General features: G+C 60.9%; 2 protein-coding genes across 2 annotated transcripts in view; one reads left to right on the forward strand and one right to left on the reverse strand.

Moving 5' to 3' along the window:
- Positions 1–1,378: 1,378 nt before the first annotated feature.
- On the forward strand, positions 1,379–8,503 carry SLC6A4 (solute carrier family 6 member 4). The gene is made up of 13 exons (XM_032229332.1): positions 1,379–1,565; positions 3,168–3,302; positions 3,611–3,830; positions 4,056–4,194; positions 4,423–4,557; positions 5,505–5,608; positions 5,893–6,020; positions 6,199–6,311; positions 6,592–6,723; positions 7,167–7,266; positions 7,543–7,643; positions 7,935–8,102; positions 8,423–8,503. Exons 1-13 carry the CDS (start codon positions 1,379–1,381, stop codon positions 8,501–8,503), a joined length of 1,743 nt encoding a protein of 580 aa, XP_032085223.1.
- A 1,535-nt stretch (positions 8,504–10,038) lies between these two features.
- The window catches only part of ANKRD13A (ankyrin repeat domain 13A), a 13,436-nt gene continuing 4,286 nt past the window's right edge, over positions 10,039–19,188 (reverse strand). The window contains 9 exon segments of the mRNA XM_032228835.1: positions 10,039–10,712; positions 11,042–11,109; positions 11,273–11,433; positions 11,547–11,651; positions 11,780–11,937; positions 12,209–12,293; positions 12,296–12,338; positions 12,442–12,503; positions 12,596–12,677. Coding sequence (XP_032084726.1) covers positions 10,520–10,712; positions 11,042–11,109; positions 11,273–11,433; positions 11,547–11,651; positions 11,780–11,937; positions 12,209–12,293; positions 12,296–12,338; positions 12,442–12,503; positions 12,596–12,677 — 957 coding nt within the window. The 3' untranslated portion in view covers positions 10,039–10,519.

A 19,188-nucleotide genomic window follows, 5' to 3' on the forward strand; every position in this document is an offset into this window, starting at 1 on the left:
TGGCCACACCTGTCAAACCCATCGCTTTGCTTGAAGGAAGCCGTCCAGGGCTTCCTTGGATTGAAAGGGAGCTTAGCTGGCCCCGGCCTGGGCCCCGGCTGACTGGGGCAGAGCAGTCCGTGGGCCGCCGGGGGCTTCATGCTCAGTGGGATCACGCTCAGCCTAGCAGGGGGAAAGAGGGCCTCATTCCCCCTCCCACCTGCCCCTCTGACTGACACATTCAGAAATGGGAGCTGTCAAAGCTGAAGGGAGAGAGAACATCCAGCTGACAGGTGGCAGAGGAGAAGGGGAGCCAGCTGTCCAGGCGTGGCTGAATGGCCGGCTGCTGCCCAGGCGTGAAAAGGCACTGTGTGCACCGTAGCGGAGAGCCCTGGGCATCCAAGGAATCGACCCACCTCTCAGTGGGACCTGCCAGTCTAGGGCAGCCAGAGAGCGAGGCCTCCATGAGCATCTGGTGGAGCAGAGGGAGGGGAAGCTGGTGCCTTGGCCTCCCCTTGGCCATCAGTCTCCAGAGGCTTCAGGCTTCCCAGCAGGGCACAGGGAGGGTCCCCGGTTGGAAAGGCAGCTGCCCTTCTAGGTGTCCTTGCCAGGGACTGCTCATCTAACCCAGCCACTGAGGCCTGCCTGGCAAGGTTGTTGTGCAGGAGAAAAGCGCCTGAAGTCAGCACATGTGGAAGAGCAAATCACCCAGGCCTCCTTCCAGGGGTTGTGGGAGCTGCATCACCAAAGGCCTTTAAGGAGAGACCCAAACGGTGCAGGGCCTCCCACTTGAGTTGGACTAGAAGACCTCCAAGGTCTCCCCCAATTCTGTTACTCTGAGAAGAGGGGAAGCCAATTCCCCCGCTGGCAATCCCTTCTTCATCCCTGCTGGGCCAGGGCGGGACCCTCCTCTGGGATGCAGAAGACGCCCAGTTCTGTCCCTGGCAGGGGCTGGGGAGGGTCTCCTGGCTCCCCCATCAGAACTCCGTCTGAGACCAAGGAAGGTGGGGAAGCACAGCATCCCTTCTGCTCAAGCTGTGGGGCTGAAATGGAACTCCCAAGCTGGGCAGGGCCCACAGCTGCCCCAGCCCCCCCCCTCTCACCCAGAGGAAGGAAAAGTCACCCACTGATTCCCCCCCCCCCGACAGAGGCTGTGCAACTGTGGGTGTGGCCAGACCCAGGCCCCCCTCCACCCCCCTTGTGCCTCTCTTGCTCCTGAAGCCAGGCAAGGCCAGGCATGGGTGGGGAGGGGGGCTCCTCCTCTGTCTCCTCCCCCCCCGCCCTTCTCCCTTTGAAGTGAGCAAACCCTTCCTAACGCCTGCTGCACCCACCCTCCTCCTGGGTGCGCCTGCCCTCCGCCAACCTCTTCAGCCCAGACCCTGCTAGGGTGTTGGGGAAGATGTCCGCTTCTCCCACCACCTGCCTTGCCAGGCCGGCTGGCCCTGAGACCCCCCGGGCCAGCCCCCTGCTTGGCCAGCGGGACACCTGGAGCAAGAAGGTGGATTTCCTTCTGTCCGTGGTAGGATTTGCCGTCGACCTGGGCAACGTCTGGCGCTTCCCCTACATCTGCTACCAGAACGGAGGGGGTAAGGAGGCGGGTGGCGAGGGGGCAGGGGTTTGGGGCCGAGGTGAACTTCCCACCAAAGCAAGGAGGCCCTTATAATTCTGGGCGAGGGTCTCTCTGCTTCCGCTCCTTCCTAGAGACCACCACCTTTTCTGCCAGTGCAATTTGGAAGACTGGACTTTAGAATGGGGAAGAAAGACCCAGGAAAACGGGGGGTCCCGTTGAAATCCTAAACATCAGAGTGTCCAGGTAGCTTTATTGGAGGAGTTTGGGGCCATTGTAAGAAGGTTCTTCCATTTCCCTGGAGACTTTCTTGGGTCTAAAATCTCTGTGCAGATACGGATAACATTTCAATCCCAGGATAAGGGAACAAATTTAACTACCGCTAAGGCTTTCTGTCTTTTTGGGGATGGGGAACTGTCCATGGTATTTATTCTCAGCCTCGCCGAAATGCACGGCACACAGGCTCACAGAAATGTGGGTAGCCGATACTCTTTCGCCCCATTGGAAAAATATTGTAGAATCTGAAACATGGTACTGCTTTAATGCAGAACAGCCAAAACGTGGTAAAACTGCAAACCAGTTTTACCATTTACTCGTAGCATTATGGACCTAATTTATAACACGAAACTTTAGCAATCTACAAGTTATTGCTTACTTTTTTCCCTCTAGTTCTCTTACATTTGTGCCCTATTTTCCAGCAACTGTACATACACATATATATACACACATACATGCATACATACATACATACATACATACATACATACAAATGGTCACAGGAAAACTACTTAAAAGGGGAATATGAATAAATAAATAAAAGTTAATCAAGGGAGAAACAAACGAATAAGATTGAATCTGTCTCCAAATTGTTGTTTTTTTTTAATTGTGGAAAAGCTTAAGCAAAGGGACCAAATGCCTTTCTTAAACAAGGGAGGGAGGAAAAGTCTGCTTTGCAATTTCCAGGTCTCCTCTGGGATTTGCTCCGGGTGCCGTTTGGAGCCCATTTTATTCCAGGCAGAGAATCATCCTGTGGGGCAAGGCAGGTGTATTGCACAGCCTGGAGATCTGCATATTTCCAGATGTTTTCCCAGGACACTGGTGCCTCTTCACCTTTCTCTCGGCTGTGTGGCTTTTCAGTTTGTCTTATTAATTTAGCTTGCACCAGTTGCCTGTTTTACTTGCACCCGCTGGCTACGCTGTAACAATCTGTGCATTGATTGTCCATGTTTCTAGACCACATGAATGCAGAGAAATCAGAGGACAGTCTGCATCCCTTCAACTGTGGCCAAGTGGCTGCTGGGGGGGGGGGGGCTTTAAGGAAAGGGGGAGGGGTTGGGAGGAACTGGTGGGGAGCAAACCATGCCCCCCTCCCTTGCCACTCCTTTAAAACATCTAGGAGGAATTCGTTATGCCCATCACCGGGAGAAGCAAAGCAGCTTCATGGAGCCTCTGAATGGGACCATTAACTGAAGCTGCCTTTCCGAGAGAGATGTGAGGGGGGGGGCGGTTTGAGCCTGCTGGTCAGCTCTTTCCCCAGGCCAGAGGGGGGGGAGAGAGAGGAGGAGAGCAGCTGAGGCCCCTGAACCCTCATCCTCCGCCCCCCCCCCCTTGGCTGTCCCAGGAGCCTTCCTCATCCCCTACATGCTGATGGCCGTCTTCGGAGGCGTGCCCCTTTTCTACATGGAGCTGGCTCTGGGGCAATTCCATCGGGTCGGAGCCATACCCATCTGGAAGAACATCTGTCCCATCTTCAAAGGTAACTAGCCATCCAAACTGCAGAGGTTCTCCCAAAGGGGGAGGGGCGGCTGCACATCTGTCCAAAAGTTTAGGATCCCTCGAGGGAGGGGGGCCTGGAGGAGGAAGCCAGGGTTTCAAGGCCCCCCACTCCCCTCCCCACTCTTAGGCGAGAGGCAGCTGAAATGCTTTTCCAGGACAGGACAAGGGAAGAGGTGCTTGGGGGGGGGGGAGCCGAGGTCAGGCGGCCTTTGGGCTTCAGCTTCCACCAGGCCCCTGGGAATGAGGGTCTGGGGGCCGCCTCTACCTGCCTGCCTTCTCCTCCTGCAGGCATCGGCTTCGCCATCTGCGTTATCAACCTCTACGTGGCCTTCTACTACAACACCATCATTGCTTGGGCCCTCTTCTACTTCTGCTCCTCCTTCGCCCGCCCCCTGCCCTGGGCCAGCTGCAGCAACCCCTGGAACACCCCCAGCTGCCTCAGCTACTTTGAGGCTGGCAACGTCTCCTGGACCAACCTCTCCAAGTCCCCCGCCGAAGAGTTCTACATGTAAGGGGCTCAGAAGCCCTGGCAGGGGCCAGCCGTCTCCGGGAGCAGAGCCAGGGCTGGTTTATAAGGCGGCATGAGCCAAGACGGAGGGCACGCGCCCTCGGAGTCTCGGGCACCTGGACGGAATTATCCACGGGGGCAAATTCTGCTGGCGTTCCTCCTGGGAACCTTGGATGGCAACGGAGCTTCCTCCCCCCTCTGACCAAGAGCTTCTCTCTGCCACAGGAGGCACGTCCTGCAGGTGCAGAATTCGCATGGACTGTCTGACGTGGGCGAGATCCGTTGGCAGCTGCTGCTCTGCCTCTTCCTCATCTTCACTACTGTCTACTTCAGCCTCTGGAAAGGAGTCAAGACCTCAGGGAAGGTACAGGCTGCGTGGGGGCCTCCGCCCCTCTCCTGCAGCGAGGAGTCCCATTGCAGTGTCTGGGGGGCCCTGATGCCCCCTCCTCCTCCCCCAGGGGCCCCTCCTCGTGGCTGCAGAAGTGGGCAATGGGCACCAACCCTTGGGCAGTAGAGGAAGCAATGCCTCTCCTGGGACTGGGGGGGGGGAATAGCTTGGCCCAAGCCCCCCTCAGCCTGGTTCTCCCTCCAGGTGGTTTGGGTGACGGCCACCCTGCCCTACATCGTCCTGCTCATCCTGCTGATCCGTGGGGCAACCCTCCCGGGGGCCTGGAGGGGGATTGTCTTCTACCTGCAACCCGATTGGCAGAAGCTGAGGAGCATCGACGTACGTTTCTGCACTTCGCTTTTTGCAACTGACAGGTTCTTCCTGCCAGGCTGCAATTCAACAGAGAAGGTAGCAGGGAACCCGAGATCTGGAGGCAGAGCGGGGGCGGGGGGGGGGCTCCCAAAAGGTTTCCCATCCAGCCATTGTGCCGGACAGAAACACCAAGGACCCCACATTTCAGGGCAGAGTTGTGGCTTCTCCCAGCAGGAGACAGTGGGGGGGAAAACCACTGACCCAGAGGAGTTGGGAGGGGACCCCTGCGACTTCGGTTTCCCTGCAGTGGCCCTTCCCCCATTCCAACACAGTCCTGGCTTCTCTATGGGGCTCAGAAGGAAGCCAAGCCTCCATTCTGCCTTCAATACCGCTGGGATCCACTTGATCCCAGATCCCCTGCCCTTCAGGAGCTTTCAGTCTCAGGTGCCTCCCTCCCCACAGGGAGGAGGGGGCTTGCTGGGGGCCCTCTGTGTCAAGGGCCACTTGCTGGGGCTCTGCCCCGTGACTCCCCCTCTCCACTCTGCCCCCTCCTGCAGATCCATGACAAAAAGGCCCCCATCTGGTAACCCCCCCCTCCCCACAGAGAAGATCAGAAGGCCAGTTGGGGGGCAGGGAGGGAGGGAGGGGGAGTTGTTCTTTCCCTCGCTATTCTTTGGCTCCCTTAGAAATGCAAATCAGGGGTTGAATTACCCATGTCATTACGCTGTCTGCATTTGGGTGCCGTGCCCTGTTTCCCTGCAGAGTTGACAATGGACTTCCTGCCCATCATTATGCAAGGATGAATTTTCATGAAGGCGAAGGGGGGGGGGATTGGGCAGAACCTACAAGGGGCTTCCTTGCTGCCCTTCTCCTGTCCAAGGGCAGCCCCTAGACCGGAGGGAACACCGGCCTCCTTCCGCCAAGAGTGGCCCTGTGGCTCCCCAGTGGTCACCCCTGTCCCTCCCTCTGCTCAGGTGTGGGTGGACGCAGCCGCCCAGGTCTTCTTCTCCCTGGGGCCGGGATTCGGGGTCCTCCTTGCCTTGGCCAGTTACAACCCCTTCAACAACAACTGTTACCGGTGAGGCTCTGAGGCCCAGCAGCTCCCCTCCTCCTCCTCCTCTCCATCCCCCTGTTGGGTGGCTGCGCATCTGGATGGCTGACGCAAGTTGGGGGTCAGGATAACCAGGCTCTGCTCCTGTGCCTGGCGGGAGCCCCCATTGCTGGGTTGAAGGCAAAGGGCCGGGGAGCAACCGAGCGGATCCCGGCTATCAGCCAGCTGCCTTCTCTCGGAGGCCGCCACAACCCTCTTCTTCCTCTGGCACATCTGCCTGGGGGGCTCACGGCTCCCTCGCTCCTTTCCAGAGACGCCATCGTGACCAGCCTGGTCAACTGCTTCACCAGCTTCCTCTCCGGATTCGTCATTTTCTCCGTCCTGGGCTACATGGCCGAAATGCGGCACATGGACGTGGTGGATGTGGCAAGGGACCAAGGTGAGAGATCGCCTCTTGGGGGCCTCGGTCACGGCATCGCCAGCAGGTTTGATTCCCACACTGCCCCTGCCCAAGAGTTCTTTTGGGGGCGATGGGTGGCAGGGAAGGCCACGGAGAGCGAGCCTCCTTTTGGCCCATTGGCACGTCCCTTCTGGTGCCATCCAAGGGTCTCTTCCAGGCCCCAGCCTCCTCTTCATCACTTACCCGGAAGCCCTTGCCAACATGACCGGATCCTCCTTCTTCGCCATCCTCTTCTTCCTCATGATGGTCACGCTGGGACTGGACAGCACGGTAAGTCTCTGCACTGGGAGGACGGGAGACCCTTTTCAGCTGCTCTCCTGCAAATGCCCCCCACCCTTTTGTCTTAAAAAAGAAGAGAGGCCCCACCTGGAAATACTTCCAAGGCAGAAACTGGGGGGGGGAACCTCCCAACTGTTTCCCAAGCAATGTGCCCCCATTCCTCTGCAAGGAACAGTTCCACAAGCTTCCCGAAGGCCAGAATTGCTCTGAAGGGGACGGGGCAGCCCCCCCCCCAACAGTCTCCAGCACTCAGACTAGGTTCCCCTTGCAGTTCGGGGGCCTGGAAGCCGTGATCACCGCCCTGATGGACGAGTATCCCCAAGTGCTGGGCGAGCACCGCCAGCTGTTCGTGCTGGGACTCATCAGCCTCTGCTTCCTGGGCTCCCTGGCCACGCTGACCAATGTGAGTTATGGGGACAGCTGCGGGCATTCCTTGACCCCTTGAGCTCAGGGTCAGGCAGCACCTCTCTGGCCTTATGCCGAAGAAAGGCCGCTGGGATGTTGGGGACAGAGGGTGGCTCATAACTCTTCTCCTGCATGGATTTCCAAGGAGGCCGCCTTGTTGAATATTTGCAACACAAGGCAGAGAGTTTATTTTGCTCCTGTGATGGCGGGGGGGGGGGGGGGGCGAAGCAAGCCAGGAGCCCCCAAGTGAGCTAATTGTGGGACTTCCCCCTACTAGAACCCTCCCCAAAAGGGCAGAGGGGCACCATGAAGGCCAAGTGTGGTATTGTCCACCTTCAAGGGCTGCTCCCAACCCAGCCCTTCTGGGGGCTTGCAGCCTATCAGAGCCCCCCCCTCCCCTCCCAGGTTCACAGCAGGCTCTTTACTGGTGTTCCAATCCAGGGGGGGCCCTACATTGTGAAACTCCTGGAAGAGTTTGGGGCTGGCTGCTCCATCTTAGCCGTGGTGTTCCTGGAAGCCATTGCCGTCTCCTGGTTCTACGGTGAGGAGGAAAGAGGCTCTGTGGGCCCTTGGTGCGGGTGGGGGAGAGACCCTCTGCGACCCACTTTCAGTGCCGCCACCTGAGGCCAGCTTAGTAGAGTGACCGTCTCTTTACGAGTCTCCTTCAGGGGGAAATGATTCCCCATCATCTCTGCAAACCTTCCTCTGCCCTTCTGAGACCACCGTCCCCTTCTGCTCGGAGTCTTCCTCCCCTGCACCGTCCAGGGAGGGGGCCCAGCTCCTCAAAGGTCCCTTGAGCGATGGGCTTCCTTCCTAGGAATGCAGCAGTTTTGCAGCGACGTGAAGGCCATGCTGGGCTTTGGGCCAGGACTCTACTGGCAAGTGTGCTGGAGAGTGGTCAGCCCAGCCACCTTGGCGGTACGTAACAGATCCTTCCCCCGCCACCCTTTCTGATGCCACTGACTGAGGGTGAAGTGGGTCACAGCCCTCTCGGGAGCCAGGAGAAAGGGGTACGGAGGCTCCAGGGACATTTGCTCTGCTTGCCGGACGGATCCTTAGCTCTCTGCAGGAGCCCCTCGGTTACTATCCGGGACAAGTGTCCCCTCGGGGTGGAAGGGAGGCTTGTAAAGCAGAGAAGATGGGGAGGGGGCCTTGGGGCGGCTGGGCATTCTGCCAGACCTGATTTCCTCCTTCTTGGTTCCTGCCCAGTTCATTCTCATCAGCTCCCTCCTGGACCAGTCCCCGCTGGTGCTCTTCGACTACGAGTATCCTGCGTGGAGCATCTGGCTGGGACACCTGATTGGGGTCTCCTCCTTCCTCTGCATCCCCACCTACATGGTCTACAAGCTGGCCTGGACCCCCGGATCTCTGAAGCAGGTCAGGGAAATGGGAGCCTCAGGCAAGGGGGAGGGGGGGTTATTTTCCCAGCCAGTTCTCTAACACAGTGTTTCTCAACCTTGGCAACTTGAAGATGTCCGGACTTCAACTCCCAGAATTCCCCAGCCAGCGAATGCTGGCTGGGGAATTCTGGGAGTTAAAGTCCGGACATCTTCAAGTTGCCAAGGTTGAGAAACACTGTCCTAACCACTGCTGGGGAATTCTGGGAGTTGAAGTCCGGACATCTTCAAGTTGCCAAGGTTGAGAAACACTGCTCTAACACACTCCCTCCCCCCCCTCTCTCCTTGCCCCCCCTCCAGCGCCTGGCCCTGTGTCTTCGGCCAGAGAAGATGGCCCGGGAGCTGACCCTGGAGATGGTGGCCGTGCCAGCCCCCCTTTAATCCTTGATGGAGAGCTACCCCAAAACACAGGCTGTTCTTTGCTGAGCACCCCACGAAAGAACCCCTGGTTCCAGGCGCCCCGACTCCTGCTTCTCATCCGCCCCCCGCCCCCCAAAAAGAAGAAGCGGCGAGGAAGCCGCCTTTGGTGGGTTGGGTCGCCCCGCTTGCTTCTCCCCCTCCCCCCGCCGTTTCCCCCACGGAAGCCCCGATAAAAAAGGCATCCGCCTAAGAAGCCCCCACGCCAAGGACTCACGGAGCCCCCCTCCCTCCCAGCACCGGCCACGAGGCTCGGCTGCACGGCGCTTCTTGGGGGTGGGGGGCTCGCGTGGCAATCCCGCCCCTTCCGCGCGGGGCCTCCCGCTCTGCACATGTTCAGAGGCCCTCAGAGCCGGGGCTGCGAGCGCCTCTCCGCCCTGAGCTGTCGCGAGGATGCCGCGGAGCCGCCGGGGAGCCGCCTTGCTGGCGCTGCTGCCGCCGCTGCTAGCTGTGGCGCAGGGCGAGGCCGGGGAAGCGGCGGGCAGCGGGCAGCAGCAGCGTCCCTTCGCCGTCCTCCGGAGGCAGAACCTGGGTAAGGAGGGCTGGGTGGGACGGCCGGAACCCCCCTCGCTCCTTCCCTGCCCGGCGGCTCTGCTCCTCCGCGGCCTCGGCTACCCGTGGACGGAGGGTCCCTGCCCTGATCGGGCCGCCTTTTCTTCCGCAGCTCTGCTGGGCAGCGTCTTCGGCCTCCTGCTGCTGGCCGCCCTCCTGCTGGCCGTCTGCGTCTATCGGCCGCTTCGCCGCAGGTAGCCGGGACCGAAGCTCCCGCCGCCTGCTCCGCCCGCCCCCGTCCCGCCTCTCTCTCTCTCCCGCCCTGACCTGCCTCCGCCGCGCTGGGCTGAAGCGCCTTAAGCCACGGAAGGTCTCGGCCCTGCGCCCCCAGCTGGGCTCGGTCCGACTCCCAATGGACCGCCGACCGTTGCAGCGCGACCCCGAGGGCCGCCAGAGGCCCCGTTCTCGCCCAGAGCCCGGACGGCGGGGCCTCTTACGGGCTGCCCCAGAAAGCCCTCCTCTCGCCGGCTGTGCAGCTCCCAGGAGTCGGACGGGGGTCTCGCTGGAGGGGAGCCCAGCAGGCAGACGGTGCCCAGGGAAAGCGGCCGAAGGCTGCCCTCGAGCTTCCCCTCGTGACTGCTGGCGTTCCTGCTGTGGTTCCCTGCTTTTTGTCGTTATGTCCTAATGGGGTTTCCCTGATGTGCATCGGCTCCTTTGGGGTAGGAAATAAAACAGCTGTCGGTGTGATTTGGCTCAGCTGGTCTCCATCTTCTCTTGCGGGGAACCTGCCTTCTCTCAGCCAGCAGGACCCCAATGTTGGAGGGCACCATTTCTGCTCTTGGGAACAGATTGCGCCACCCTGAAATTGCAGCTTGACGGGATGCGTCCCCCTCCTCTTTGCTCTTTGGGGTCCGCCTCCTTCCCCCACTTCCAAGACAGAACTTCTCCCTTCACCTAAAGAGCCCCCCCTCACTCCCCTCTTTTTCAGGTAAGGAACTCAGCCAAGACAGGAGTTGCCCCCACTTTATTTAAAAACACAAACCCCCCAATTGCCAGGAGGGGCAGGAGCTGGGGGGGGGGTGCCTGGGGAGGTTACAGAGACACCAAGAAGCGGCTGGAGGAGTCCGAGGGGAAGGGGAAAGGCAAAGCACTCCGGCACGGCACGTAGGCCGTGAAAGACACCTGGCGGCTGCTGAAATCTTTGGTAGAGGAGGAGCTGACTCTGAGGAAGCCCCTCCCTCGGCTCAGGCTGGCAAGGGTCCCCCCACCCCTTCGGAACAGGCTTTGGCAAAGGAAGACGGGGGGGGGGTGCCCCCTTCGGCCGAGCGCAGAGGAAGACGAGCAGATCTTTGGGCTCAAAGCTTTGGCGAGTGAGCGGGAGAGCCCCCTCCCTCCCTGCCGAAGGGGGCCTGGCCTGGCCTCCCTTTCCAGTGCCCAGGCCAAGAAGGGCCGGGCGTCCGTCGCGCACTTCCTGCAGGCGTCATGCCGCTACTTTTCCAGCAGGGAGCGCTGGAGAGCCTCCTTCAGCTCCTCCTCCTCCTCCTCCTGCCTCCGCTGCTCCCGCTCCTGCTGCTCCTGGAGGGAGAGCGCCATGGCCAGGTGCAGCTCCCGGTCGAAGGTGGAAGACCCCCGCAGGGGTGGCCTGCTCCCGCCACTGGCCAGGAGGCTCTCCTGCAGGGCCCTGCGCGGGACAGAGAAGCGCTTTCTGAGCAGCGGGATGGGATGCCCCAGGGCTCTGCCAGAGCAGGGGCTCCAAGCCTGGCAACCTGAAGACCTGGGGGAGGGTCTCCCTGCTCTGTTCAGGGGAGACCAGGCAGCTGCCCGGAAGTCCCTGCCAGCAGGAGCAGGAGGGCAAGCGAGAGCCCAGAGGGCTTGTTCGGCCAGGTGATGGGTCTTGGCACCACCCCTGCCCACCAGCTTGGGGTGCCCTCGCTGGCCTAGGTGCACCCCTGGGGAACCGTGAGGAAGAGCCTGAGGCCCCCAGGTGGCTGGCATCCTTCTCAGCCTTACCTTTGATAGTGGAGGTGGAGGTCCTGGGCGTAGGAGACGTCCCCGTTCAAGGGTGGCCCCAGAGGCTCCTGGGAAGACAGAGAGGTGACCGGGGGGCCCTCCTCCCGCCCGCCCTCCCTGCAGCTGTGATCCCTGGGCTGAGCCAGGGGTCCTCCGGGGGTGCAACCCCTGAAGGCGCCTGGGTCCAATGGCCAGACCGAAGGGCAGCCTCAGCTCTCGACCCAAACTCACCTGGCTGGGGCCGGACTCCATCAGGCTCTGCTGGATGGCAAACTGCATGATTTCATTGTCCTCGTCCTGCACGTGGAGGTTCCGGCCGTCGTCCTGCAGCCGGTAGGATTTGGGGATCTCGAAGACGGAGGGGTCCACTACGAAGGGGGAGGCCGGGGCAGCTGGGGGGAGGAGGGCACTGATCAGGACAGCTGCCAACTGGGAACCCGGACGGGCCGGGGCCACCCTCCCCCCCTTTGCCTGAAGGCTACAGACGCCCTCCCTCCCTCCTCACCCGTGGTCCCCTGGGGTCCTTCGGGCGAAGCCTCTTCCAGGGTGCTGCAGCAGTTGACGCGTCCGAAGGTAATCCTGGCATTCAGGACGTGGAACAAGGGGATTTCTGTGGGGGGGGGGGAGAAACGGAGAAGTGAGGGGAGGGGCCCCCAGGCATCTTTGCCCCCCTCCCACCAATGGGCTTCGGGAGGCTTTGTTTCGGCTCAGGAGTGCAGCAGAGCCAGGGAACCGCACCGATTTTGACCGGGAAGCCCGGAGGGAAGTCCAGGGTGATGAAGTCCTTCAGCCGGGCAAAGTGGGCGCTGGTCCTGGCCATCAGGTCCACGATTGGAGAGACCTGCTCACGAGGGAGAGCGGGGAACTCTTCGGACATCCACAGGTTGGCTTTAAACCTGGGCAGGGAAGGCGGGAGAGTTGCACAGGTGGGGCCACAATCCTGGGACATATTCCTAAGGGCCTCCCACCCTCCCCAAGCCAGAGGTGTGTGTGTGTGTGGGGGGGAGAGTTTTGGAAGGAGAGCTGCTCGTTTGCAAATGTGGAAAGAGAAAGAGGAGCCCCCTCCTCTCCCCCAAGGAGCTGCCTCTTCCTGGGGGAGCAAAGCTGGTGGGGGTGGGGGGGATATGCAGGTTGGGAGCTAAGAGGCGGGAGAACCAATGCCTTTACTTCTGAGTCCGAATGGTCACTTCTTTGGGCCTGCCAATGTCTCTGTCCTTCAAGTCAAAGTCGGGGTCGAAGTATTCCTCGGGGTGAGAGCGGTTGGGTTGTTGGTCGAGGCAAATTCCGTCGTCAGGTCCTGGGGAAAAGGGGGCAACTGAGCGGCTGCCCTCAGGGGCGGCTCCCTCCCTCCCTCGGTGGCTGAGAGCAGGAGGCCGGGAGGGCAGAGCCGGAAGACTCACCTGCTGGGCTCCGTATTCGTGCTCAATGGTGCCCAAGAAGGACTCCAGGGGGTTTCGGTCTGCTAGGAGAAAGGGAGAGGGGCCAGTCAGCTCCAAGCTGCCCCCTTACCCCACCCACCCAGGGCCTCCCAGTCGCTCTCATCAAAGCAGCCACCTTTGTATCTCCTCTTCTCCTCCTCCGTCAAGTGCTCCGTCCGGATCCTGGTCACCACGTTCACATTGTTGGCCGTGAAGACCTGGAGGAAGGAGCAAGAGGCTCACGCCCGCCCACCGTAGGGGAGCCGCTCCCCAGAGGAGAGGAAGAGGAGGAGGAGAGCCTGAGGTGAGCAGCCGGCAGGGGAGAGGAGGCACCGGGGCCCGGCTCCAGGCGGCTCCTCACCTTGGCTTCGTAGTCATTCACCACTTCGCTCCTCTCCGTTTTCCAGACCCAGAAGCCAGAGGTATCTCTGCAAGGCAAACATCCGTTTCCTGGCTCCTGCCCTCCTTGGCCCAGGAACGACTCAGTGCTCCCACGCTCCTCAGCCCTTGGAGGGAGAAGGGCGGGCACCTCTTGGGGGCTGCTCATTCCTGCCAACCCAGGGCTGTGGCGCAAGAGAATCCCAGGAGACACGGAGCAAGGGCTCCCGCTCCCCCCACCTTTCAAAGGCGATGTTCTTGGTGTCCAGGGAGGTGCTGAGGATGGGAGAGGTCAGCCGCCGCTCCACCTCCTTGCTCTTGGGGACCATGGAGTCCAGGGTCAGCCGCTTGATCTGCTGCGTGATCTCAAAGCGCTCGGCCGCCACCACTTGGTCGTCATGGTTAACCTCAATCAGCTCAGCCCAGTGCCCGGTATCTGGAAAGCCAAGTGGGAAGGGCTGGCACAGAGCGTTATGGTCCCTCCCCCCCCCCTCCCTGTGTAATATAGTTCCTTGTGTAGGTGTGGGTCACCCATGGCCCAGTTCATAACAGGGGATGCAGAGCCACGCTGAACCACACAGGAGAAAACAAACTCCTAAAACTCCATAACATCCTGATAGTGCATAACATAACATCCTGAGATGCGCCCTACCATTGACGCCCAGGATTTGACCATATATATACAGAACTTCCCTGAGCAGTAGATTAGAAATTGTACTTTTACAGGCTGTTTTTAACCACATGCTGTTGCTCCTCCTGCCTTTATCCTATCTCAATAAAAGGGGCTCTCAGACCCCCAATCTGGGTCGCTCCATCCCGAGAAAGATCGTGTCCGTGTCTTTTCTCCACATTGGCCTCATGGACGAGCCATGGGAACGTTACACCTCCCTCCACTGGAGCTCTGGCACGGCTCACCCTTCCCCTCTGAAGATCAGGCTGCGCCTCCCTCGCTCCCAGCTCATGTTTTCAAAGCCCAGCAGGGTGATATCCACGCGCAGCTTTGCGCCGCTCTTCCAGATGCGGCAGACGTCACTGGGCAAACTCTGGACACCAGCGGGATGTGGGGAGATGCAGGGAGGGCGGAAGAGCTAAAAGGTGAGTCATGGGAACTGGCGCGATTCACAAAGGAACGCCGGTTTTCCCAGGCTGAGCGGGAAAGGTAGCATGAACTCGGTCCAAGAGGATCCGTAAACCTCCCAAAAGCAGCAACTTGGTTCAGACTCACCCAGCTGGTGAATTCCCACTTCATTTCCACATAGAAATCTGGAGTCTACGGGGGGAAATGAGAGAGGAATGAAACGTTTCCCCTTTCGAGAGGAAAAGGAAGCCTGATTTGGCTTCCAGTGAGCCTTACAATTTGAGCCTGTGGCGTTAAGGGACAAGGCCTCAGTGCCTCCCAGTCACAGGATTTGGGGGAAAGGGAAAGTGTTCGGCTGAGGGTGCGAATCTGAACAGGTGGACTCAGAAACAGCACAACGCCTGACGCTTGGCTAGGCGAAGCCTTAAGAGCCGGGATGGGAAACCCATGGCACGCATGCCACAGGTGGCACACGGAGCCATTGTCAGGGCACATGATGGCGTTGCCGTCAGCTGGCCAGTGCGCATGTGTGCACGGGCCAACTGACTTCAGACTTTTTTTAGGCCATTTTTCGCCCTTCCCCAGGCTTTATAGGAGCCTGGGGAGGGCAAAAACAGCCCCCCTCCCACCCCGTCTGGAGGCCCAGGAGCTTCCCTAAAGGCTCCGGGGGACTAAAAACTGCCCCATGAGCAAACCGGAAGTCCATTCCCGAACTTCCGGTTGCCCATAGGGCCGGGTTTTTGCGCTCCCTGAAGCCTCCGGAGGGTCTTGGGGGGGGGGTAAGGGAGGCTGTTTTCGCCCTCCCCATGGTCCTATAAAGCCTCTGGAGCCTGGGGAGGGTGGAAAAAGCATGCAAAAAGTGGGTGCGTGTGTGCTGGCCATGCGTGCATATCGCTGGGGGTCACATATTGCATTATGGGTGTGGCACACCCACGCGCAACCCCCCCCCCCTGGTGCTCCCCCCCCTTTGGCATGCGAGCCAAAAAAGGTTGCCCACCCGTGCCTGAGGGGCTTTCTTGGGGGAATAAACCACCGTAGCAAAATAAGGGCAATCGCATTTAGGCCGCTTTAGAACGTGGAGGCTACTGGGAGGCCCAAAGGGTTTTCACCCAAGCGGCTTCTTCTTTCCTGCTCCTCGCGTTACCTCGCTGATCTTCTGAAGCAATTCGGGGACCCCCCCCAGGGTTGTGGATGTCTGCTGGAAGTCACGGTGTTGAAGGACCATGTGGACTATTTCCGGATCGCCGGTGCTGATGGCCTCGTGCAGGACTGCCAGAAAGAGAGAGGAGCTGAGTCTGCAGGGGAGGCAATAGCTAAGCTCTTCCACGCCTCCACTTCACCACCACCTGCTCAGACTCACCTGTCCACCCCTGGCCGTTCTCCTTCGTGACGTCCGCCTTGTGCCGCAAGAGGACGCGGACAGACTCCGCGTAGCCCAAGGAGACCGCCAGGTGCAACAGGCTTCGCCCGCGGGGATCCTGCTGCTCGACATCCTGGGAAAAGGAGAGGGAGGGGGGGGAGATCTCTTCTGAGGATCCCTGGAGCCCACCAGGGAGGCGGCAGGATGGCGACCCTTTTGCAGACACACCATGGAACTACGGAAGCAACTCCAGCCCTGCGACGGACACGGCGTTGCTTTCCTCCGACACACAGACAGGCAAGCTCAGAAATGAGGCAGTGTCCCCCCCCCAAGAGACCCCTCCTCGCTTTCCTTCCCTCCCTTGCCAAGAGAAGCCCTTTCTCCCCTCCTGGTGAGGGCTGGTGAGGGGGCTGATCTTCCTAACCAGACTGGGGGGGATTTGGGGAGGGGGGAAGGAGAAGCCACTCCTCAGAGGGGGGGGTCTCCTCCTCCTGAACCTAACCAGACTGGGGGGGGGGATTTGGGGAGGGGGGAAGGAGAAGCCACTCCTCAGAGGGGGGGTCTCCTCCTCCTCCTGAACCTAACCCGACTGGGGGGGGGGATTTGGGGAGGGGGGAAAGGAGAAGCCACTTCCTCAGAGGGGGGGTCTCCTCCTCCTCCTGAACCCTAACCAGACTGGGGGGGGGATTTGGGGAGGGGGGAAAGGAGAAAGCACTCCTCAGAGGGGGGGTCTCCTCCTCCTTCCTGAACCTAACCATACTGGGGGGGGATTTGGGGAGGGGGGGAAAGGAGAAGCCACTCCTCAGAGGGGGGTCTCTCCTCCGAAACCTAACCAGACTGGGGGGGGGATTTGGGGAGGGGGGAAAGGAGAAGCCACTCCTCAGAGGGGGGGGTCTCCTCCTCCTGAACCTAACCAGACTGGGGGGGGGATTTGGGGAGGGGGGAAAGGAGAAGCCACTCCTCAGAGGGGGGGTCTCTCCTCCTCCGAAACCTAACCGACTGGGGGGGGGAGGGAGGGGGGAAAGGAGAAGCCACTCCTCAGAGGGGGTGTCTCCTCCTCCTGAACCTAACCAGATGGGGGGGGGATATGGGGAGGGGGATAGGAGAAGCCACTCCTCGGAGGGGGGGCTCATCCTCCTGACCTAACCAGACTGGGGGGGGGGATTTGGGGAGGGGGGAAAGGAGAAAGCCACTCCTCAGAGGGGGGGTCTCCTCCTCTGAACCTAACCAGACTGGGGGGGGGATTTGGGGGGGGGGAAGGAGAAGCCACTCCTCAGAGGGGGGGTCTCCGTCCTCCGAACCTAACCGATCGGGGGGGGATTTGGGGAGGGGGGAAAGGAGAAGCCACTCCTAGAGGGGGGGGTCCTCCTCCGAACAACTAACCAGACTGGGGGGGGATTGGGGTAGGGGGGAAAGGAGAAGCCACTCCTCAGAGGGGGGGTCCTCCTCCTCCTGAACCTAACCAGACTGGGGGGGGGGATTTGGGGAGGGGGGAAAGGAGAAGCCCTCCTCAGAGGGGGGTCTCCTCCTCCTGAACCTCATAACCAAGACTGGGGGGGGCTTTGGGGAGGGGGAAAGGAGAAGCCACTCCTCAGAGGGGGGGTCTCCTCCTCCCCTGACCTAACCAGACTGGGGGGGGGGATTTGGGGAGGGGGGAAAGGAGAAGCGACTCCTCAGAGGGGGGGGTCTCCTCCTCTCTGAATTCGAACCAGACTGGGGGGGGGATTTGGGGAGGGGGAAAGGAGAAGCCACTCCTCAGAGGGGGGTCTTCTCCTCCTGAACCTAACCAGACTGGGGGGGGGGGATTTGGGGAGGGGGGAAAGGAGAAGACACTCCTCAGAGGGGGGGTCCCTCCTCCCCTGAACCTAACCAGACTGGGGGGGGGATTTGGGGAGGGGGGAAAGGAGAAGCCGCCTCCTCAGAGGGGGGGTCTCCTCCTCCTGATCCTAACCAGGACGGGGGGGGGGGATTTGGGGAGGGGGGAAAGGAGAAGCCAATCTCAGAGGGGGGGTTCTCCTCCTCCTGAACCGAACCAGACGGGGGGGGGATTGGGGATGGGGGAAAGGAGAAGCCACTCTCAGAGGGGGTCTCCTTCCTCTGAACCTAACCAGACTGGGGGGGGGGAGTTGGGGAGGGGGGAAAGGAGAAGCCACTCCTCAGAGGGGGGTCTCCTCCTCCTGAACCTCAACCAGACTGGGGGGTGGAATTGGGGAGGGGGGAAAGGAGAAACTCCTCAGGGGGGGTCTCCTCCTCTCTGAACTAACCAGACTGGGGGGGGGATTTGGGGGAGGGGGGAAAGGAGAAGCACTCCTCAGCGGGGGGGGTATCCTCTCCTCTCCTAACAAGTAGACATGGGGGGGGGATTTGGGGAGGGGGGAAAGGAGAGCCACTCCTCAGAGGGGGGGGTCTCCTCTCCTGAACTAACCGACTGGGGGGGGGATTTGGGGGAGGGGGGAAAGGAGAAGCCCTCCTCAGAGGGGGGGTCTCCTCCTCTCCTGAACCTAACCAGCAGGGGGGGGGGATTTGGGGAGGGGGGAAAGGAGAAGCCATCCGGCAGGGGGGGGTCTCCTCTCTCCTGATCAACCAGACTGGGGGGGGGGGATTGGGGAGGGGGGGAAAGGAGAAGCCACTCCTCGAGGGGGGGCGTCTCCTCCTCCTGAACCAACCAGACTGGGGGGGGGGATTTGGGGAGGGGGGAAAGGAGAAGCCACTCATCAGAGGGGGGTATCCTGCCTCCTCCTGAACCTAACCAGAATGGGTGGGGATTGGGGAGGGGGGAAAGGAGAGCCACTCCTCGAGGGGGGGTTCTCCTCCTCATCCGAACTAACCAGATGGGGGGGGGATTTGGGGGGGGGAAAGGAGAAGGCTCCTCACGGGGGGGGGTCTCTCCTCTCTGATCCTAACAGACTGGGGGGGGGTTTGGGGAGGGGGGAAAGGAGAAGCCACTCCTCAGAGGGGGGGGTCCCTCCTCTGAACCTAACCAGACTGGGGGGGGGGATTTGGTGAGGGGGGAAAAGGAGAAGCCTCCTCAGAGGGGGGTCTCCTCCTCCTCTGAACCTAACCAGACGGGGGGGATTTGGGGAGGGGGGGAAAAGGAGAAGCCAGCTCCTCAGAGGGGGGGTCTCCTCCTCCTCCTGATCCTAACAAGACTGGGGGGGGGATTTGGGGAGGGGGGGGAAAGGAGAAGCCTCCTCAGAGGGGGGGGTCTCCTCCTCCACCTAACCAGACTGGGGGGGGGGATTTGGGAGGGGGGAAAGGAGAAGCCACTCCTCAGAGGGGGGGTCTCTCCTACTACGGAACCTAACAGACTGGGGGGGATTTGGGGAGGGGGGAAGGAGAAGCCACTCCTCAGAGGGGGGGTCTCTCCTCTCCGAGACCTAACCAGACTGGGGGGGGATTTGGGGGGGGGGAAAGGAGAGCCATCCTAAGAGGGGGGGTCTCCTCCTCTGATACTAAACCAGACTGGGGGGGGGGGATTTGGGGAAGGGGGAAAGGAGAACCACCTCAGGGGGGGGGTCTCTCCTCGAACCTAACCAGACTGGGGGGGGGTGGCTTGGGAGGGGGGAAAGGAGCAGCCACTCTCAGAGGGGGGGTCTCCTCCTCCTGAACCTAACCGACTGGGGGGGGATTTGGGAGGGGGGAAAGGAGAAGCCACTCCTCAGAGGGGGGGTCTCTCCTCCTCCTGTCCTAACCAGACTGGGGGGGGATTTGGGGGGGGGGGAAAGGAGAAGCCATCCTCAGAGGGGGGGTCCTCCTCCTCCTGAACCTAACCAAGCTGGGGGGGGGATTGGGGGAGGGGGGAAAGGAGAAGCCACTCCTCAGGGGGGGGTTCCTCTCCTCCTGAACCTAACCAGACTGGGGGGGGGGGATTTGGGGAGGGGGGAAAGGAGCATCGCCAATCCCAGAGGGGGGG

The sequence above is a fragment of the Thamnophis elegans genome, chromosome 13, assembly GCF_009769535.1.
Source record: "Thamnophis elegans isolate rThaEle1 chromosome 13, rThaEle1.pri, whole genome shotgun sequence".
NCBI lineage: Eukaryota > Metazoa > Chordata > Lepidosauria > Squamata > Colubridae > Thamnophis > Thamnophis elegans.